This window comes from Pseudophryne corroboree, chromosome 3 (assembly GCF_028390025.1).
Source record: "Pseudophryne corroboree isolate aPseCor3 chromosome 3, aPseCor3.hap2, whole genome shotgun sequence".
Lineage (NCBI taxonomy): Eukaryota > Metazoa > Chordata > Amphibia > Anura > Myobatrachidae > Pseudophryne > Pseudophryne corroboree.
The window spans coordinates 717,587,741-717,611,856 of NC_086446.1; the positions used below are offsets into that span (position 1 = coordinate 717,587,741).

Here is a 24,116-nt window from a genome sequence, read left to right on the forward strand (position 1 = left end):
TGCTGGGGGGAGTTACAGGTGATATTAAACACTGACTCAAAAACCAATTTGCAGACATTTTTATCCACTTCAAATTTAAGTACAGCATTTAAATAAAATATATATTTTAACACTGTAAAAAAAAAAACACAAGTCAGGTATTTAAACATTTTAAAAGCGAAAAAATAGTTTTCTTTGGGACAGTAATATACATCTATATGGTTATCCAATGCTTCTTTGACGTTCTATAGGGTACAGACTGATATCCCCATTTATTATTTCCCAAATGTTTTTGAACAAAAAAAATGACCACTCCCATTTTTATCAAAGTACACTACGGAATATTGTAACACAGTGTCATAGTCACAGAAGATAGCACAATCTAGGTGGCCATTATTAATGAGTGTGAAAGTCACATTTCAAATATAAAATGTAATTTGAACACTAACTCCCTGCGACCACCACCACACAATAGTTTTCCCCTTTGAAAATAATGGGGCAGATGTATTAAGCCTGGAGAAGTGATAAAGCAGTGATAAGTGCAAGGTGATAACACACCAGCCAACCAGCTCCAATATGTAAATCGACAGTTAGGAGCCGATTGGCTGGTGCGTTATCACCTTGCACTTATCACTGCTTTATCACTTCTCCAGGTTAGTACATCTGCCCCCAATTTGGAAACTTCCTTCTGGAAGAAGTGCAAAAGGAAAGGACAACAGAAAAACAATCCAAATAGACAACCACAACTTGATAAAATACAGCAGCAACATCTATGCATGGTCACCTGTAAACGTGAACACTCCCCTGTTACGCTCACCCTACATTTTCCCACCCCTGCTGGCGCTCGCACTACCTCGCCAGGCATAAGATGACCCAAGTATGCAATACACAAAAATCTATGTATGGATGGTTGCATGCACACACACATGTGAAGTAAAGAAGTGCATGCCACGCAAGAAAAAACAAAACACATGTCCAACACTTAATGAGTCCCCTGAGCGGCAGGTGTGTTTTTAATGCAAAATTATCCATTCAAAACTACTTTGCTTGGAGGTCAGACTACTGATTATTATTTATGTTATGTCCACAACAAAAAGAAATGCAAGAGTTACAAAAAAAAAAAAAAAAAAAAAAAATAGTCCCAAAACGCCAGAAATTCCTTATGCCAACTTTAGCCATTGACATTACACAAACTGAAAGAGTGCTGCCACCAAGTGGTGAAAAACTATAAGCACAGCTCAATCAGAAGTTATTTGCTCAATGACTAAAATCATGTTGATGGAACTTACAGTAATTGTTACATGTTTGATATTAGTTCCTGTATACCTCCATTAAGGCTCCTTCTATATTTCATTGGGAACTTTGAAGTCCTTTATATGATGAAACAACAGTCAGGGAGCCCTCAGCACTGAACAAACAGATTATACAAGCATGCCTGATCTTATTCCCGGGTGGAGACCCAACAACCACATACCCTGAGCCTGTGATACCCTTACATTTACAACTGAATGACTGAGTAAATAAACCTCGAAAACAAGTTAATGACACTGCTGGGCTCCTGACCTTTTAGAGTTCTCACTACTAATGGTCCTGGAAATACCCTGATGGCTACTAGGTTTGACTGATTGGCTGCCAAGGTCTATAATATTCTGTCCAGTGCTGATCGATTGAGAGGGCTATATAATCAATAGGTCACAGGTTCTCAAACTCGGTCCTCAGGACCCCACATGGTTCATGTTTTGCAGGTCACCTTTTTAAAATGTGGCAGTTGGTCATACACAGTGCACCTGCTGGGTGACTGGAAAATGTGAACCGTGTGGGGTCCTGAGGACATAGTTTGAAATGAGCAAGTGCATTTCATTTATGTATATTGTTACTGCCTGTGTTGGAGGTCTCCCACCTGTTACAGAAGAGAAGGGAGATATAAAAGATGATGCGCAGGAAAACTGCTGTGGATGGAACCGAGAACTCTTGCTCCACAAATTCCAGGGGGCAACAGCTGGACTACTTCCGAGACAACCCAAAGTCTGCTGAAGACACTTTGTGCTTCAGTAATGTCAGTCTCTAGTAAATCACTAGGCTGAGTGATAGTCATGGCCTCACTCACGTCACTAGTTCCTGCCCACAATATAGCTATGTGCAGCAAGGGACATAAAGTGCATGTATACTGTGGCAGGCCTGCACCTGTTTATACTGGTACATGCCCGCATCACAGTCTGCCGAGAGGCACAGAGTAGGTCGGTGGAGTACCTTGGGGGTTAGGCACAAGAATGTGCCAAGTTTAGTACCATAGTGGAGAAACGTTTATTTTCTGGAGTAGGTTGGGGATCTAAAGAGGTTTATATATTAAAAATATATATATATATATTTATATTATAGACAGATGGATATAATACCCATACCAGTATTTTAATGTGGAACCATCCATTGTAAAATCCACTGTCAGTTGCAGCTTTCAATAAGGGTTTGCTTTGCTATTTAGGGGAGCAAAACGCGCCAAAGGTCATCAGCAGCAGCCCTGGCTATATTATAGATAGGTTCTTTGTTTAGGATGTCAATTGAATTTTATATACATATTGTAGTTACTTCATACATTGATGCACTTTTAGAGACATTAACCATCTCTTTTCTCTTAACGGAATAACTGCAATTTCCTTTGTTGTGTTTTTAAATGTAGAGAATAAACTAAATGGGAAAAAAGTAAGAAAAAAAAAATTAATAAATAGTAAAAAGTACTGAATGAATGAATGAATGAATGAATGAATGAATGTATGTATCTATCTCAGGGTTGGGAAAAAAAAGTTTAAAAAACACCCACTTTGTTTCAACCAATTTGTTTAATAATGTTATTAGGCTTTGGTTTGATTTATTTTAAATATTTCAATAAAACCATTTTGTACTGCTTATTATTCCTATTACATATGAATATATGTAGATAGAATAAACATTAATGCATAAAAAGTACACTCATAGATAGATGAAATAGAAAATAAGAACAAGTTAATGTTAGGCATTAGTCTTGCTTATCATAATTAAATCTGAATAATAATACAAAATGGGAAATACAAAATCACTTTTGAGGGAAACACACAAAGGAGGAGATAAGCACGTCACAGGCATCAAACATTATGACTAAAAACACTTTTTTGTATAATAAGCTTTTTTTTTAATAAGTCACAGCACCGGTGCCTGTACTAACAGCATTATAAAAGTAGACGGAGTGGTTTTTATAAAAAAAACAAAACAAAAAAATATTCGGTTTTAACCAGCCAACCCTGATAGATATATTATAGTATATATTATATATATATATATATATATATATATATATATATATATATATACACAGGTTGAGTATCCCTTATCCAAAATGCTTGGGACCAGAGGTATTTTGGATATCGGATTTTTCCGTATTTTGGAATAATTGCATACCATAATGAGATATCATGGCAATGGGACCTAAATCTAAGCACAGAATGCATTTATGTTACATATACACCTTATACACACAGCCTGAAGGTCATTTTAGCCAATATTTTTTATAACTTTGTGCATTAAACAAAGTGTGTCTACATTCACACAATTCATTTATGTTTCATATACACCTTATACACACAGCCTGAAGGTCATTTAATACAATATCTTTAATAACTTTGTGTATTAAACAAAGTTTGTGTACATTGAGCCATCAAAAAACGAAGGTTTCACTATCTCACTCTCACTCAAAAAAGTCCGTATTTCGGAATATTTGGATATGGGATACTCAACCTGTATATATGTATATATATATATATATATATATATATATATACACACATACATACATACATACATATATACACACGGAGATACAACCTGCACTCTGTGAAACACTGATACTGAGCAGTTCGCTAAACAAGAGGTTCTCAAACGCGGTCCTCAAGGCACCTCAATAGTCCAGGTTTTAAGCCTATACTGGATTGGCCACAAGTGACTAAATTAGCACCTCAGCCAATTTGATTTAACCATATGTGCTGAGCCATGGACATACCTAAAACCTGGACTGTTGGGGTGCCTTGAGGACTGCGCATTAGAACCTCTGTGCTAAACAATTACCAATTTATTTTTTTACCAATGGGGCAGATGTATTAAGCCTGGAGAAGGGATAAAGAAGTGATAAAGCAGTGATAAGTGGAAGGTGATAACGCACCAGCCAATCAGCTCCTAACTGTTATTTTTCAAATCAGTAATGATTGGCTGGTGCGTTATCACCTTCCACTTATCACTACTTTATCACTTCTTTATCCCTTCTCCAGGTTAATACATCTGCCCCAATAATCATCAAAATACAGAAGAAAAAAAAAAGCCAAAATACACCAGAATAAAAATGATGGCAACATTTCTACTGTATGTGTTCCCCGCCAGTGATGTTTGCGGTAACTAACTGGATTCGATCTTTTACACATCTAGTAAACCTAGAGTAAGAGTACACTACCAACACTAGGATTCTGGAGAAATCAAAACTATGGCCCTCATTCCGAGTTGGTCGCTCTGTATTTTTCTTCGCATCGCAGCAATTTTCCGCTAATTGCGCATGCGCAATGTTCGCACTGCGACTGCGCCAAGTAAATTTGCTAAGAAGTTTGGTATTTTTCTCACGGCATTAGGAGGTTTTTTCTTCGTTCTGGTGATCGGAGTGTGATTGACAGGAAGTGGGTGTTTCTGGGCGGAAACTGGCCGTTTTATGGGAGTGTGTGAAAAAACGCTGCGGTTTCTGGAAAAAACGCGGGAGTGGCTGAAGAAACGGGGGAGTGTCTGGGCGAACGCTGGGTGTGTTTGTGATGTCAAACCAGGAACGACAAGCACTGAACTGATCGCACTGGCAGAGTAAGTCTCGAGCTACTCAGAAACTGCACAGAGAAATATTTTCGCAATATTGCAAATCTTTCGTACGCAATTCTGCTAAGCTAAGATTCACTCCCAGTAGGCGGCAGCTTAGCGTGTGCAATGCTGCTAAAAGCAGCTTGCGAGCGAACAACTCGGAATGAGGGCCTATGTCACTTGCACGTAACCACTGAGTCCCCTTTGTCACTGCTATCTGAAGGGCTAGCCCTTGTATGGCAGAACAGGAACATGATGGGAGTAATTCCAAGTTGATCGCAGCAGGATTTTTGATAGCAATTGGGCAAAACCATGTGCACTATAGGGGAGGCAGATATAATGTGCATAAAGAGTTAGATTTGGGTGGGTTATTTTATTTCTGTGCAGGGTAAATACTGGCTGCTTTATTTTTACACTGCAATTTAGATTGCAGATAGAACACACCCCACCCACATCTAACTCTCTCTGCACATGTTATATCTGCCTCCCCTGCAGTGCACATGGTTTTGCCCAATTGCTATCAAAAATCCTGCTGCGATCAACTTGGAATTACTCCCGATGTTCTAATTACAAGTATATGAATTTGTAGCAAAGGACATACGGGGAAAATGGAAACATAGCTCCCTCTAGTGGTAAATAGAAGTAGATGCAAAATAAATAAATATATTTAATTATGCTCATTATTTTTATTTTACGTTCCTAACCAAATTGTCAACAGCCAGACTGGAAAGTATCACTGAAAATCCTTTCATTCTGGGAAAACTGCTGGCATTTTCTGAGGCCAATTAAAACCCTGGTAGGCTATATTCCTGCCATAAATCCTCTAATTTCCTTTTTCAATTAATGGTCCATTAACACGACCAGACTCCACTAAAAATATTACCGAGAGATCATTAATCTACGAAAAATTAACTTCACCTTCCTGTTAGTAAAACAGACATAATTCCTATGGGAAAAGGGATTATGACACGTTATTACGGGAAAGAAATGGTGTGTCAGTATTTTATATCTTTGTTAACCCTATTTCCCCAAGTCACTCAAAGGTCCTACTGTATGTTCTGTAGGACAAATCACACGCAATAGGGTCCAGAGAGAGGAACATAATCACACTAACAATTTAACAGATCTTCAATAGAAAAAATAAATAAAATGACATTTGTTTATGGATTAGTGTGTAGAGACATAACGGAACACAGCCAGCGTTAGCACAGGCCATCATTATAACAGGTCCTGCAACGATTAGGGTTGTCAAATATTTAACACAATTATTTATGGTGTTCTGCTAGGGTGTAAGCACACAGTGTTTATTATAAAACCAAACACTATTATAAAGCAGACTCGCTTGACATTATATACAGATGTGTGCATGTGTATCATTTACATAGAACCAATTTTATACAGCGCTGTTCAGAGAATATTCATCCTTCACTTCAGGCCCTGCCCCATGGAAGCTTACACTCTAAGGGGTACATTCTAATCCATGATAAGAGCGGAGAAGTGAGCCAGTGGAGAAGTTGCCCATGGCAACCAATCAGCACTGAAGTAACATCTATAATTTGCATACTATAAAATGATAGAGCTGCTGATTGGTTGATGGGGAAATTTCTCCACTGGCTCACTTCTCCACTCTTATCACTGCTTAGTAAATGTACCCCTAAATGCACTAACATACACATAAGTACAATATAAGCACAATTAAGAGGGTAAATGCAATAATTCAGTATCCTATCAGCAGTGATAAGTTATCGCCGATAAGTCTCTATAGGGTTTATCGCGGATTTCTCTTGACCACCTCTCAGAGCAGGCGGTAAGTAGGATTTGGTTCAGAACCCCTGGGACACCGCCCCTAATGACTATTTGGGCACTTCAAAGTTTAATTATTTTTAATGACATGCCATTTTTGGGGTCAGAAAATGCATAGTGAAGGAACTTGGGGTATAAGGTATGGGACAGGTATATTGGGGTGCGTTATGAGTGCGACAAGTGTTTTTAGACTGCAGGTGGGCGTAATCAGTCCATTTTCACTTTTTTTTTTTTTAAGTCCCCTAAAATGACCCAAATATATACCTTATACCCATTTTTATGTGCCCCAAATTCAATGGGGTCGATTCAATTCGGCAACTTAAGAATAGCGCCGGGAATTAGCTCCCGACGCTATTCAATTCAGCTGCTAGTGACCCGCAATTGTCGGGAATTCTTCTCTCATCCCCGGGGGATGAGAGAAGAAACCCGACAAAAGTGCTGCCTCGCGGCCAGCGCGAGGCTGATTCTGTCGGGAATCAGCCTCGCGCCGGGGAGTTAAGTCGGAGAATGCCCGTTCTCCCGACAATTCAACCTGTTTAGTCGGCGAGAACGGGACATCGCCGACTTAACTGGAGCTGAATTGAATAGCGCCGGGAGCTAATTCCCGGCGCTATTCTTAAGTTGCCGAATTGAATCGACCCCAATGAGAGCACTTATTTTGCTGGGAAAAAAAATTATTTCTTTAATTTTACAGCATTTGTTTTTTAAATGCATATAACAGCCATTTGACCCAATTTAATGACACCACTTACTTATATTATGGCTACTAATAAACTTCTATAACGTTATCCAATATTAGCTTGCCCTTTTTTTTATGGGGGGGGGGGGGGGGAGAGAACAGGCACATTTCCCCACTTTTTACTATGCTTTTGCCGGCTAGAATAATCACACGATTGCCGTTATCGCCGATTTGTAATAGGATAGGTACGATAAATGGGGGCGCGCAGGCTGTGATAACCCGATTTTTCGGGAGATAGGTGCAATAACATTAGCCGTGATCGTGGCTAATAGGAAGCCCCCTTAGTGGTGTATATTTTAGTCAACAGCCAATTGCCCAAGATTTTGTAGTGTGGAAGGAGGCAGGGGGAAAACAGAAAACAAACTGATGACTCCCCACATTTTATTCTTGATGTTATTAGCGATACCAAACGTGAACTTTATTATTAGCTGAGACTATGGGCCCAATCCCTGTTTGTAAGTAAAGCAAAACAGAAAGCAACGGGGGCAAAACCATGCAGTGCAGGTGGGACAGGTGTAACATGTGCAGAGAGAGTTAGATTTGGGTGGGCTGTGTTCAAACTGAAATCTAAATTGCAGTGTAAAAATAAAGCTAACATTTGTGGGCTACATGCAAAAGCAGCCAGTATTTACCCTGCACAGAAAATATATAAATGTATTTGCCCCTGGTTTGTTCCAGACACAAAGTTACTTGCATGAATCAGGTCCTACAGTATGTGCGTGAATCATAGAGCCAATAAATACATTTTTCTTTACATGCATTTTTTTCTTATTTATTATTGATAATGTTATCGTTTTTGAACATTTCATTGTGTGTCCCCATAAAGTGAACACAAAGGATTATTTTACATATTTTAAGACCCAGTGACTTCCCCCCCTGCTGGACACCACCACCACCACAATCTGGGAATGGTTTGGATTAACTTGCGTCCCAATTTGGCCATTTGAAAGAATGGCCATCTGGAACGTTAAGAGAAAAGCTCTGGTCTGGATGATGCAGATAACCTTATTACTGTACTTGAAAACATTAAATGTGCCAACACTACTTGGCGAGCTTGTTGGGCAACTTCCATTGGCATACAAAGTATTATACACATGCACTGAGGGCCATCCACCGGTGTAAGGAGAAGATGGTACACTTGCCACAGGGGCTGCAATCTCAGGGGGTGCAACACTATACTACGGAGGATCTTTAAAAAAAATAAGCTAACACAGTGGTTCCCAATCTTTTTTTGATCACGGTGCCCCTGAGTATCAGAATTTTTTTCGCGGCACCCCTAGGCCAAAAGTTTCTAATTGAGAAATTTAGAAATAAATATTACATTAAGTAAATTGTGTTTATATGTCATCCTTAGTGTAGTGAGGGTCAGGATTTGCTTGTTTGTCCACATATTCTATGATTGACAGCCACCAGCACTGGTTTTGCCTATTACATTAATCATAAATAATTTGAGTTGGTCCTGGACCACCAACCCAAGGCACCCCTGCTAGTGACCCGAGGCACCCTAGGGTGCCTAGGCACCCAGTTTGGGAACCACTGGGCTAACAGTCTGACTCACTGGCTTGTCTCGACAACCACTGCATGAACTTGAACCCATTGAGCTGATCTTCATGTAGATGCATTAGTTACTGTGAGGCGGTGGGTGCCGCAACTGAACACATGCAGCTTCCGCAGGAAACGTACATTTAGTTACACAGTGACGGCTTTAGACACACGGACAGTAAGAAACGCAGAGCTGCCAAGCACTGTGTATAGTTTGATAAGATAATCAACAATTACCTGTTGACGGCTATAAAACTCAAATACATGTCAATAATGAAGTTGTAATAAAAGTTTATAGACTGGAGCAGATTGATAGAGCAGGATCCATATCTAGAGAAATAAATTAGGCTTCATTACTTGCACAGGGATAAATATCCGATTAGCTTTTATAGGAGGTAGGTGTTCTACAATTTACTACACAAGGTAAGAGTTACCCCTTGTGATGGGTCTCAGTACAGTGTAACATTCACTGAAAAATTAAAGAAGAAAACCTGAAAAGCTCATTTAAAAAACACACAAATCCCATCTAATAACTCCAATTTAATAATCCTTTCACAAACCTCGATCGAACCCCGAATATAGCCAGTGGCAGAAGACTACAGATGGGTCCTTTCATACTGTGGCTTCAGTCACGGAGAACAGCACCTCTCTACGCACCAGGTCCCAGCGACATGGCCGTGCGGAGCGTCTGTCACTCAAAATGTGCATCATATTTGCACATAGAAGACAAAGGGAAATGGCAAAACTGGATTGTTAGCATATATAGATCGCTGGAGCTTGTAGCGCTTGTACATTTGGGATGTAGTCCCCATGACGGTGTTCGCGATTCCGGCGGTCAGGATGCCGGCGCTGGAATCCAGACACCTGTCGGAATGCCAGCGCCTGAATCCTGACCGCCGGGTTCCCGAATTGTAAGTATGCCAGGGAGGGTTAGGGTTAGGCTGCGGGAGGGGAGGGTTAGGGTTAGTGGGAAGGGTTAAGATTAGAGTTCCTCTACTACGGAGCTCCGGTCGGGATGAAGACCCATCAGGATGCTGCCGTCGGTATTCAGACCGCCGGCATCTGAACTGTCGGGTCTCCCGAACCCAACCCATACATTTGTGTGCGACTGGATCTGTGTACAAAAGGCTCCGATGCAACGAGCAGTGTCACGCCTCACGTGAAGTTCCGTTGTACTTCATCTGCAACCTTGTACGTGTGGTACTAGCTACGGTCAAGTACATCTAAGTTTTCAGTGGAACCATTAGCTGGAACACTGTCACAGCGAACAGATTCATATTCCGTGGACCTCAAAGCACTTTCTCTGGTCATAGCCATGTTGCACTACCAAGATGTAATGGCGGAACTTCTTGGTGGACTGCTGCAAAGATCCTTTTAATGATCTGTCACTTGGCATATTTCACTTTTTTATCCACATCTCTCAATTAAGAAGGGGCTTTCAAACATCTTATTAATAAAATTAAAGTATTCTTACTATAGAAAGAAATTAAGCATTCATAAAAAATAAGATTTTACTTACCGATAAATCTATTTCTCGTAGTCCGTAGTGGATGCTGGGACTCCGTCAGGACCATGGGGATTAGCGGCTCCGCAGGAGACAGGGCACAAAAATAAAGCTTTAGGATCAGGTGGTGTGCACTGGCTCCTCCCCCTATGACCCTCCTCCAAGCCTCAGTTAGGATACTGTGCCCGGACGAGCGTACACAATAAGGAAGGATTTTGAATCCCGGGTAAGACTCATACCAGCCACACCAATCACACTGTACAACCTGTGATCTGAACCCAGTTAACAGTATGACAAAACGTAGGAGCCTCTGAACAGACGGCTCACAACAATAACAACCCGATTTTTTTGTAACAATAACTATGTACAAGTATTGCAGACAATCCGCACTTGGGATGGGCGCCCAGCATCCACTACGGACTACGAGAAATAGATTTATCGGTAAGTAAAATCTTATTTTCTCTGACGTCCTTGTGGATGCTGGGACTCCGTCAGGACCATGGGGATTATACCAAAGCTCCCAAACGGGCGGGAGAGTGCGGATGACTCTGCAGCACCGAATGAGAGAACTCCAGGTCCTCTTTAGCCAGGGTATCAAATTTGTAGAATTTTACAAACGTGTTCTCCCCCGACCACGTAGCTGCTCGGCAGAGTTGTAATGCCGAGACCCCTCGGGCAGCCGCCCAGGATGAGCCCACCTTCCTTGTGGAATGGGCCTTGACAGATTTAGGCTGTGGCAGGCCTGCCACAGAATGTGCAAGTTGAATTGTGCTACAAATCCAACGAGCAATCGTCTGCTTAGAAGCAGGAGCACCCAGCTTGTTGGGTGCATACAGTATAAACAGAGAGTCAGATTTTCTGACTCTGGCCGTCCTTGAAATATATATTTTCAATGCCCTGACAACGTCCAGCAACTTGGAATCCTCCAAATCGCTAGTAGCCTCAGGCACCACAATAGGTTGGTTCAGGTGAAACGCTGACACCACCTTAGGCAGAAACTGAGGACGCGTCCGCAGTTCTGCCCTGTCCGAATGGAAAATCAGATATGGGCTTTTTTACGATAAAGCCGCCAATTCTGATACTCTCCTGGCTGAAACCAGGGCCAGTAGCATGGTTACTTTCCATGTAAGATATTTCAAATCCACCGATTTGAGTGGCTCAAACCAATGGGATTTGAGAAAATCCAAAACTACATTAAGGTCCCACGGAGCCACTGGGGGCACAACCGGGGGCTGTATATGTAGTACTCCTTTTACAAAAGTCTGGACTTCAGGAACTGAAGCCAATTTTTTCTGGAAGAAAATCGACAGGGCCGAAATTTGAACCTTAATGGAGCCCAATTTGAGTCCCATAGACAATCCTGTTTTCAGGAAATGTAGGAATCGACCCAGTTGAAATTCCTCCGTGGTGGCCTTCCTGGCCTCACACCACGCAACATATTTTCTCCCAATGCGGTGATAATGTTGTGCAGTCACCTCCTTCCTGGCTTTTACCAGCGTAGGGATGACCTCTTCCGGAATGCCTTTTTTCCTTAGAATTTGGCGTTCAACCGCCATGCCGTTAAAAACAGCCGCGGTAAGTCTTGGAATAGACCCGGTCCCTGCTGAAGCAGGTCCCGTCTTAGGGTTAGAGGCCACGGATCTTCCGTGAGCATCTCCTGAAGTTCCGGGTACCAAGTTCTTCATGGCCAATCCGGAGCCACGAGTATCGTTCTTGCTCCCCTTTGCCGTATAATTCTCAGTACTTTTGGTATGAGAGGCAGAGGAGGAAACACCTACACTGACTGGTACACCCATGGTGTTACCAGAGCGTCTACAGCTATTGCCTGAGAGTCTCTTGACCTGGCGCAATACCTGTCCAGTTTTTTCTGCTGAGGAAGTCTGCTTCCCAGTTGTCCATTCCCGGAATGAACACTGCTGACAGTGCTATCACATGATTTTCCGCCCAGCGAAAAATCCTTGCAGTTTCTGCCATTGGCCTCCTGCTTCTTGTGCCGCCCTGTCTGTTTACGTGGGCGACTGCCGTGATGTTGTCCCACTGGATCAATACCGGCTGACCTTGAAGCAGAGGTCTTGCTAAGCTTAGAGCATTGTAAATTGCCCTTAGCTCCAGTATATTTATGTGGAGAAAAGTCTCCAGACTTGATCACACTCCCTAGAAATTTTTTCCCTGTGTGACTGCTCCCCAGCCTCTCAGGCTGGCCTCCGTGGTCACCAGCATCCAATCCTGAATGCCGAATCTGCGGCCCTCTAGAAGATGAGCACTCTGTAACCACCACAGGAGAGATACCCTTGTTCTTGGAGATAGGGTTATCCGCTGATGCATCTGAAGATGCAATCCGGACCATTTGTCCAGCAGATCCCACTGAAAAGTTCTTGCGTGGAATCTGCCGAATGGAATCGCTTCGTAATAAGCCACCATTTTTCCCAGGACTCTTGTGCAATGATGCACTGACACTTTTCCTGGTTTTAGGAGGTTCCTGACTAGCTCGGATAACTCCCTGGCTTTCTCCTCCGGGAGAAACACCTTTTTCTGGACTGTGTCCAGAATCATCCCTAGGAACAGCAGACGTGTCGTCGGAAACGGCTGTGATTTTGGAATATTTAGAATCCACCCGTGCTGTCGTAGAACTACTTGAGATAGTGCTACTTCGACTTCCAACTGTTCTCTGGACCTTGCCCTTATCAGGAGATCGTCCAAGTAAGGGATATTTAAGACGCCTTTTCTTTGAAGAAGAATCATCATTTCGGCCATTACTTTGGTAAAGACCCTGGGTGCCGTGGACAATCCAAACGGCAGCGTCTGAAACTGATAGTGACAGTTCCGTACCACGAACCTGAGGTACCCTTGGTGAGAAAGGCAATTTTGGACATGGATGTAAGCATCCTTGATGTCCAGGGACACCATATAGTCCCCTTCTTCCTAGTTCGCTATCACTGCTCTGAGTGACTCCATCTTGATTTGAACCTTTGTATGTAAGTGTTCAAAGATTTCAGATTTAGAATAGGTCTCACCGAGCCGTCTGGCTTCAGTACCACAATATAGTGTGGAATAATACCCCTTTCCTTGTTGTAGGAGGGGTACTTTGATTATCACCTGCTGGGAATACAGCTTGTGAATTGTTTCCAATACTGCCTTCCTGTCGGAGGAAGACGTTGGTAAAGCAGACATCAGGAGCCTGCGAGGGGGAGACGTCTCGAATTTCCAATCAGTACCCCTGGGATACTACTTGTAGGATCCAGGGGTCCTGTACGGCCCCAGCGTCATGCTGAGGGCTTGGCAGAAGCGGTGAAAGGCTTCTGTTCCTGGGAATGGGCTGCCTGCTGCAGTCTTCTTCCCTTTCCTCTATCCCTGGGCAGATATGACTGGCCTTTTGCCCGCTTGCCCTTATGGGGACGAAAGGACTGAGGCTGAAAAGACGGTGTCTTTTTCTGCTGAGAGGTAACTTGGGGTAAAAAAAAAGTGGATTTTCCAGCTGTTGCCGTGGCCACCAGGTCCGATGGACCGACCCCAAATAACTCCTCTCCTTTATACGGCAATACTTCCATGTGCCGTTTGGAATCTGCATCACCTGACCACTGTCGTGTCCATAAACATCTTCTGGCAGATATGGACATCGCACTTACTCTTGATGCCAGAGTGCAAATATCCCTCTGTGCATCTCGCATATATAGAAATGCATCCTATAAATGCTCTATAGTAAATAAAATACTGTCCCTGTCAAGGGTATCAATATTTTCAGTCAGGGAATCCGACCAAGCCACCCCAGCGCTGCACATCCAGGCTGAGGCGATCGCTGGTCGCAGTATAACACCAGTATGTGTGTATATACTTTTTAGGATATTTTCCAGCCTCCTATCAACTGGTCCTTGAGGGCGGCCCTATCTGGAGACGGTACCGCCACTTGTTTTGATAAGCGTGTGAGCGCCTTATCCACCCTGAGGGGTGTTTCCCAACGCGCCCTAACTTCTGGCGGGAAAGGGTATACCGCCAATAATTTTCTATCGGGGGAAACCCACGCATCATCACACTCTTCGTTTAATTTATCTGATTCAGGAAAAACTATAGGTAGTTTTTTCACACCCCACATAATACCCTTTTTTGTGGTACTTGTAGTATCAGAAATATGTAACACCTCCTTCATTGCCCTTAACAATTAACGTGTGGCCCTAAAGGAAAATACGTTTGTTTCTTCACCGTCGACACTGGAGTCAGTGTCCGTGTCTGTGTCGACCGACTGAGGTAAAATGGGCGTTTTAATGCCCCTGACGGTGTTTGAGACGCCTGGACAGGTACTATTTTGTTTGCCGGCCGTCTCATGTCGTCAACCGACCTTGCAGCGTGTTGACATTATCACGTAATTCCTTAAATAAGCCATCCATTCCGGTGTCGACTCCCTAGAGAGTGACATCACCATTACAGGCAATTGCTCCGCCTCCTCACCAACATCGTCCTCATACATGTCGACACACACGTACCGACACACAGCACACACACAGGGAATGCTCTGATAGAGGACAGGACCCCACTAGCCCTTTGGGGAGACAGAGGGAGAGTTTGCCAGCACACACCAAAACGCTATAATTATACAGGGACAACCTTCATATAAGTGTTTTTCCCTTATAGCATCTTAATATATATAATCATATCGCCAAATAAGTGCCCCCCCTCTCTGTTTTAACCCTGTTTCTGTAGTGCAGTGCAGGGGAGAGCCTGGGAGCCTTCCCACCAGCATTTCTGTGAGGAAAAATGGCGCTGTGTGCTGAGGAGAATAGGCCCCGCCCCCTTTTCGGCGGGCTTCTTCTCCCGTTTTTCTGAGACCTGGCAGGGGTTAAATACATCCATATAGCCCCAGGGACTATATGTGATGTATTTTTTAGCCAGAATAAGGTACTATCATTGCTGCCCAGGGCGCCCCCCCCCAGCGCCCTGCACCCTCCGTGACCGCTGGTGTGAAGTGTGTGACAACAATGGCGCACAGCTGCAGTGCTGTGCGCTACCTCATGAAGACTGAAAAGTCTTCTGCCGCCGGTTTCTGGACCTCTTCACTTTTCGGCATCTGCAAGGGGGTCGGCGGCGCGGCTCCGGGACCGGACTCCATGGCTGGGCCTGTGTTCGATCCCTCTGGAGCTAATGGTGTCCAGTAGCCTAAGAAGCCAATCCATCCTGCACGCAGGTGAGTTCACTTCTCTCCCCTAAGTCCCTCGTAGCAGTGAGCCTGTTGCCAGCAGGTCTCACTGAAAATAAAAAACCTAATAACTTTCTCTAAGCAGCTCTTTAGGAGAGCCACCTAGATTGCACCCTGCTCGGACAGGCACAAAAACCTAACTGAGGCTTGGAGGAGGGTCATAGGGGGAGGAGCCAGTGCACACCACCTGATCCTAAAGCTTTATTTTTGTGCCCTGTCTCCTGCGGAGCCGCTAATCCCCATGGTCCTGACGGAGTCCCAGCATCCACTAGGACGTCAGAGAAAACTTGTTTGCACCTAGCAGCTGGAGATGTTGATAGTCGCTACACCTTACAATCTACTCTTCTACAATAGACGTTAGATGACTAAGCTTGTGTTGGTGAGGAAACGTGTGCAAAAATGGTTTATTGGCAGATCTCTTCATGACGCCATGCTTAATTATTTGTAAATTACTGGGGATTTTGTGATGTTATTACCCATTAGGGAGCTTAAACATGTTAGCACTGGTCCTATGGAAAATGATTAGCTTCAAACAGTGCTGAGGCATCCAAGCATAGATGAAGCAAAAATTATACTAAAGTAAGGAGAGGTAGGTTTGGGTGGTCAATGCATAAAGATGGTGATGGATAAGTTAATAGAGAGATCTGAAAAGCAGAGGATTGAGGGGCCTAAGCCAGTAGAGGAAGTGGGGGCCATATGGTGGAAATGGACATACTGAGTTGAGAATGCAAACCAAAAAATGACAGTGATGTGAAGACTAAGGCACGAAGGATGTTCAGGATGGGTCAAGGAGGATGAGTAGAGACAAGAGGCCTTCCACATGGACATGAAAAGATCATTGGTCAGTTTCAGACTATCTTTGTGGCATGTAGAGGGCAGGAGCCCAAATGCAGAGTGATAAGCAGTCTCCCCAAATACTGCACCTCTGGGAGTTATGGTTATTCTACCAATATCGAACACCAGTAAAGGGAACTGGCACACGCAAAGGTCAGCTCTGTCTGCCTCCTGCTTCACCCTGTCCCAAGCCCGCAGAGTGATACTCCCTCCTCTAAGGTATGTCCAACTACTACAGCGGGAGCAGTTTGCTCCTGAGGCGCGTACCCCAGGTCCTATTGCACATGTTAGAGACGGGACAGACTTTAGCAGATTATTATATATACTAGTGGGTGAGTAGCCAGGGACAAATTCAGGTAGAAAACATTGGGGCCAATTCAATTAGCTGTGAAAGTCGCCAAAGCAGCTTCCTTCAGAAGAAAAAGAAAAAATGCATAAAACAGGTTGCGTGTAATTGAATCCAGTCCATTTTGAAACAATAAAAGGATCTATGTAGATTTGAACATACGCATATTTCTGGAGTGTATACTGCGTGTTTTTGCACCATGCCTGCTCGAGAGCAAAGTGCGGGCAAGTACTGGCTCAGGATTGTGGACCACAGGATGCAGAACGTTGCTGTAGACAGAAAATCAGCCCTTTATACCTGCAGACATTTATTACTACCATGTGAACAAGACCGGCACTCAACTAGATTTTAAAAACACATGCAATTTCAGAAACTACAGCCTTTCAGAAACAATCTGCAGTCAAGTCAGAACTAAGATTTTCCCAATAAAGGCTCCAATACAAACGCTGATGTCTAGAAAAACAAATTTGAAAAATGAAAGATCTCTTAGGGGTCAATTCAATTCGGCAATTTAAGAATAGCGCCGGGAATTAGCTCCCGACGCTATTCAATTCAGCTGCTAGTGACCTGCAATTGTCGGGAATTCTTCTCTCATCCCCAGGGGATGAGAGAAGAAACCCGACAAAAGTGCTGCCTCGCGGACGGCGCGAGGCTGATTCTGTCGGGAATCAGCATCGCCGCGGGTAGTTAAGTCGGAGAATGCCCGTTCTCCCGACAAAACTACCTGTTAAGTCGGAGAGAACGGGACATCGCCGACTTAACTGGAGCTGAATTGAATAGCGTCGGGAGCTAATTCCCGGCGCTATTCTTAAGTTGCCGAATAGAATCGACCCCTTATTATGCAAAGGTTACATGCCCACGCCATTTCTATGCCCCGTCCAATGCAGGCGAGTCCAGATTGTAAGTATTAAGTCTAATATTGCGTCTTTCAGAGTGGGCTCCCTCACCAATTGGTGGAGAGATGCTCCCAGAAGGGAATTTAAAATGTCCCTAACAGAAACATAGAATGTGACGGCAGATAAGAACCACTTGGCCCATCTAGTCTGCCCCTTTTCTTTTTTACATTATTTTTATCTCTAACATTATTTGATCCTTATTTCTGTGTACGGAAATCCTTATGTCTATCCCATGCATGTTAAAATTGCTCTACTGTCTTAGCCTCTACCACCTCTGATGGGAGGCTATTCCACTTGTCCACTACCCCTTCTGTGAAGTAATTTTTCCTCAAATTTCCCCTGAACCTCCACCCCTCCAGTCTCGGTGCATGTCCTCGTGTCCTATTGCTTCTCTTCATTTAGAGAATGTTTCCCTCTCCTGGACTTTGTTAAAATCCTTGATATATTTGAAAGTTTCTATCATGTTCCACCCTTTCCCTTCTCATATACATTTTGAGATTTCTTAGTCTTTCTGGGTATGTTTTGTGATGTAGGCTATGCACCATTGGATTTGGGTCTTATGTTGGTAACATACACATAGCGTTTGTGAAGCTGAAACACATCATACACTCCAGGAAACATAGTGGTTGAGATGACTGAAGGTCAATGCTCTTATCCGCGATCGTCTTTGACTACCTAGGAGCAAAAACTTTTCAGATCTTCAATCACAAATGAAGCACATGTAGAACAGACAGATTAGCCTTTATGAATCCGCTGGGCCTGAAGACCAGAGAGTAACTCAAAATAACGAACCTCCAGAAATAAACACTGCGCATTAATGAGCCTCAACTTTTGGATTTCAGCATGGGGTTTCTCAGTCTTTTTACAGTATATGTTTCTTCAGTTTGGAAAACAGCTGTCTGGCGATAAAGTAACACAGTAGGTTACACTGCCGATTGTAGAACCGCAGCACATTGCTCTGTGGGACCAAGGCACATTAAAAGACTGACTCTCCATCAGGATAGGACTGTCACACATTGTCACTATATCAGGAGACAATAAATCCCCTCTATGCACTTTATTAGACTCAAAAAAATGTTTTCAAAACAAATCTAAACTTCTCTGGTGACCTAGCTCTCATATTCCGCACCCGCACACTCAGTCATCCAGACTTATTTTTTAAATAAACTTTTAAAGTAGATGTTAGTTATGTGAAAAATAACACATTTTAACACAAGGATAGAGAAGAAGTTTTCTTTTATTAGCCTTTCACTGGACATATAATAAATAACACTCATAAATACAGATTTCATTATTAGAGCATGGGAACTATAATGACTAATTATTATTGATGGAAAGCTGCCAGAATCTAATAAAACATAAGTTAAGGACAAAGACCCAAATGTGCAGCCGGAATGACCCCTGAGACCAGAATTGTAAACTCTTTCCATCTTTACTGGAAGGAAACAGTTTATTTCACTTGCAAGAAGAAGACACAAGATATTTTTAGCTTCTAAATACAGGACTATTCTTCCTATAAAGAGCCAAGAGCCTGGCAGACTCTGTGTAAACAGACAGTGCCAAGAATAAAGTCTGTTTCCAAAGCCTAATTTAGTAGGAAGGACTGTGGCTTAGGTCCTTACATCACACAGTAAGTAAGAACTAGAGATGTGCGCCGGACCATTTTTGCGGGATTCGCCAGACCGCTGTGACTGGCTTTGGATTTTTATTTTTTTTAAATTGACAAAAAAACTAATCACATAACTTGGGCCTATTTTTCATTCCTACAGTATTATTAAACTTAATTTCCAGTCAATTTTGACCACCTCACAATAGTGTTTTCACCAATATTGGGCAAAGGCTGCAGCAAGCTGGCTGGTTACTAATACCGCATTCACACCGCAAATGCCGGATCCTACCCGGTAAGACAAACGTGTACTTACCGGGTGGGATCCGGCATTTGCGCTCCGTTGCAGGCTTTCCGACCCGGCAATATACCGGGTCGGTTGCCATGACAACGGAGGGAGCAGCAGGGGCGGGGGTGGAGGCGGCGTCGGGAGATGAGGTCATCTCCAGCGCCGCCTCTCCCTATCTTGTGAATGGGAACCATGTCGCATCGACACGGCTCCCATTCACACCGCACCTGACCTGGTAATCAACCAGGGTAAAACCCTTCTTTTTTACCGGGTTGAATTACCGGGTCAGGCGACCCGCTAATTCAGCTAGTGTGCTTTCACATCGCACACTGACCCGGGTCGACACGGCAATATGCCGTGTCGATACCGGGTTATTTGTGCGATGTGAAAGGGGTATAAGTGACAGAGCAGCGGCACAAACACACGGCAGTTTATAGTACATCTATGAAACATTTCCACACACTGCGTGGATTACAGGGCTTAAAGATCCACGTGAACAAAGCGCACTAGGGTAATGTATACCAACCTGTACAAACTATATATATATATATATATATATATATATATATATATATATTTTTTTTTTTTTTTTTTTTTTTAATACTACATGGATCATAGGGCTTATTAATGCATGTGAACAAATCGCAACAAACCATGAAACAGCAAAAAATATATCTTATTTTTTAACTTGCAGCTCCGTTAAAATTGCATGGATCACGGGTCTTACTAATGAACGTGAACAAAATGCACCAAAACAGTACAAGTACGAACGATAGATCTATTTAAATTTGTAACTAGCAGAACCGTTAAAACTGCGTCAATCACAGGTCTTACTATTAATGCACGTGAACATACAGCAGCGTGCCCCTATACACAGTCACTTTACAGAACACACCCGATTGTGAGTCTGGACACAACGCAATATAATGACGCACACAGCAGCGTGCTCCCTATACACAGTTACTATACTGCAGTCACTAATGAGTGGACGCAGAACAATACAGCAGAGTATAGCGAAGCACACAGCAGCTCAATACAGCATAGTATAGCACAACACACAGCAGCATGCCCCCTATACACAGTCACTACACAGCCACTAATGACTCTGTACACAGCACAATACAGCAGAGAGCCCCCTATACAAGTCACTATACTCCAAAGCCACTAATGACTCTGGACACAGCACAATACAGCAGAGAGCCCCCTATACAAGTCACTATACTCCACAGCCACTAATGACTCTGGACACAGCACAATACAGCAGAGTATAGCGTAGCGTACAGCAGCAAGCCCCCTATACAAGTCACTATACTCCACAGCCACTAATGAGACTGGACGCAGCACAATACAGCAGAGTACAGCGTAGCATACAGCAGCGTGCCCCCTATATAAGTCACTATACTCCACAGCCACTAATGAGACTGGACGCAGCACAATACAGCAGAGTATAGCGTAGCATACAGCAGCGTGCCCCCTATATAAGTCATTATACTGCACAGCCACTAATTAGACTGGACGCAGCACAATACAGCAGAGTATAGCGTAGCATACAGCAGCGTGCCCCCTATATAAGTCATTATACTGCACAGCCACTAATTAGACTGGACGCAGCACAATACAGCAGAGTACAGCAGTGTACCCCAAATACACAGTCACTACACAATGAAATGGGACGCCGCACAATACTGCAGAGTATAGCGTAGCATACAGCAGCGTGCCCCCTATATAAGTCATTATACTGCACAGCCACTAATTAGACTGGACGCAGCACAATACAGCAGAGTATAGCGTAGCATACAGCAGCAAGCCCCCTATACAAGTCACTATACTCCACAGCCACTAATGAGATTGGACGCAGCACAATACAGCAGAGTATAGCGTAGCATACAGCAGCGTGCCCCCTATATAAGTCATTATACTGCACAGCCACTAATTAGACTGGACCCAGCACAATACAGCAGAGTACAGCAGTGTACCCCAAATACACAGTCACTACACAATGAAATGGGACGCCGCACAATACTGCAGAGTATAGCGTAGCATACAGCAGCAAGCCCCCTATACAAGTCACTATACTCCACAGCCACTAATTAGACTGGACGCAGCACAATACAGCAGAGTATAGCGTAGCATACAGCAGCGTGCCCCCTATATAAGTCATTATACTACACAGCCACTAATTAGACTGGACCCAGCACAATACAGCAGAGTACAGCAGTGTACCCCCAATACACAGTCACTACACAATGAAACGGGACGCCGCACAATACTGCAGAGTATAGCGTAGCATACAGCAACGTGCGTTTCTGTGAAATGGTGCCGAGCACCAACCGCTGCTCCTTATATAGAATCCAACTCCCGCGAGAATCCAACGCCGGGAGGATGATGATGCAATGGGATCAGAGTCTGGTGGGAACACCCAGGCCAAGGATCCCTGGTGTTCGGAGCAGTTTGGACTGCACAGAATCTGAACCGCTCATCTCTAGTAAGAACTGCACACTTACAGTGCCAATAAATCCACATTTCCCCCCCCCAGATATTAACAATAAAGGTAGAAAGATTTTTCAGTGTTCACCTGATTGGCCACTTTGGACAACTTCTCCGCTTGATCTCTATCCAAGGCTGAATACAACTTTTCCCCACTACAGTGCCTTGCATTAACCTACTGTGACATTATTCAGTCAGTGAGAAAAGTATCCCATTTGGCGTATGTTCCACCCAATAACAGTCAATCCCTTAGTATGAAATATATTAAGATTTATTCATCAAAGATAAATATGAATGGTCCAGATATCCATCTCGGGCATTAGAATGCATACACCTGGAATACAATCGGCATAATCTTGTTACGCGTTTCATGGGTTCACAGCCACTTGCTCAGACTTTGTTGTACTGACATCTGTCCCAGAGGTTACAGGATGAACCGTGTTTGCAGCTACAGTGTCTATGAAACATGTTACAGTTTTATGCCTCTTGTCTGTATACCAGTGTCAAGGTTATGCATTCTAATGTACCATACAAATATCAGGACCATTCAGACTTATCCTATAAGAACTGCCAATACATCTAAACTTATTTCATACTATGGGACTGACAATTACTGGGTAGAACCTCTGCCAAAACGGAGACTATTCTCTGACATACCAAGAGATTTCTGGAAAAGTCACTTTCCCTTAAACGACAGCAAACACAGCTCCATCTCTAACACAAGTTCCTTACAAAGGAGGGTGCGGATCCCCATGTCAGCCAATCATGGCCTGCAGGCTATAGAAGAACCAGCCAATCATGGCCTGCAGGCTATAGAAGAACCACCCTGAAAACACAGCAACATGCTGCAGAGGTGAGTAAGACCACATACTGTATCCATCAACTGATGATTAGCAATGTATTATTATTATAAAGTTCTGGACACATTCTGGAAGAAAAAGGAAAATACTTCTCTCTATTATTATTATTATTATTATTACTATCATCATCCTATTAAAGTGCTCATACAGGCCTTTATTAAGTTGCAATGAGCAGACAATAGGCAGATCTTACACAATGTCCACACATTTCCTAGGACAGCTGGCACAGGTTGCTGGCACAGGTTGCCGACCCTTATAGTATGAGTGTTTAGGTAAATAGAACAGCCTGCCCCCCCACCATCACCATACAGTTAGGATCAATAAGGATAAGTTTACCGTGAAGTTTTCCTGTGACTTGTAGTTCTCATCCAGGTACACTCGGGCTCGATTGTATTCTTTCATAGCATCACTTGACAGCAGGTCTCTGAAAATGTAAATATGGAAATTATGAGGCAGAGGGACATGAGAGGAAAGCTTTGTTACACTGCATATGACCATCCCTGAACGCATAATCTCAAATGTGGAATCTTACCCAGTCTTACAGTATAATACCCCCACAGTGTTTTATAAACTTCCACAAGTACATCCATATATCTCTAACTAAACAAAGTATTGGCGTTTCATAAATGCATAACTCACACATATATTTTACATTGTAACAATGACACCATGGGTTCTTGAACTTGTTGTATTATTTTAACTTGTACTCATGTGTATGATTGTATATCTTAAGCAAGTGTTTAAAATAAGCAGCCCATGCGTGTAAAATTATTAAAAATACCCTATAATTTATATAAAGTTATAGCAAGCCCCTCCTTATGCATATTAAATGAGCTCTGTCCCCATTTGCAGCACTCCCATTCCTCAGGTCACAGGCCCCTCCCACCAGGAACAAATACTGTGACAGACACTGGTACTAGGACTGGGAGCTGCAGCAGAATACTTCCATTGCCACTTCTGTCCCTACACCTCTCACGTTGTCTATCACAGCCCAACACTGGCTGTTCCCAGCACTCATCCTACCCTCACTTACTGCAGGGTGGCCAGTGACTGGCGGGAGGCACAGCATGGTGATGGAATCATATAAGACAATGGCCCAGATCTATCAAGCCTTGGAGAGGGATAAATTGCACGGTGATAAAGTATCAAGAAACCAGCTCCTAACTGTCATGTTACAGGATGC

At 43.3% G+C, this 24,116-nt stretch overlaps 1 protein-coding gene across 4 annotated transcripts in view; it reads right to left on the minus strand.

Moving 5' to 3' along the window:
• INPP5A (inositol polyphosphate-5-phosphatase A) overlaps nucleotides 1-24,116 on the minus strand; it is a 911,370-nt gene that overhangs the window by 443,232 nt on the left and 444,022 nt on the right. For all 4 annotated transcript variants that reach the window (XM_063962166.1, XM_063962167.1, XM_063962168.1 and 1 more), the window contains exon 4: nucleotides 23,270-23,357. In XM_063962166.1, the coding sequence (XP_063818236.1) occupies nucleotides 23,270-23,357 (88 nt within the window). The remainder of the gene's footprint in view (nucleotides 1-23,269; nucleotides 23,358-24,116) is intronic.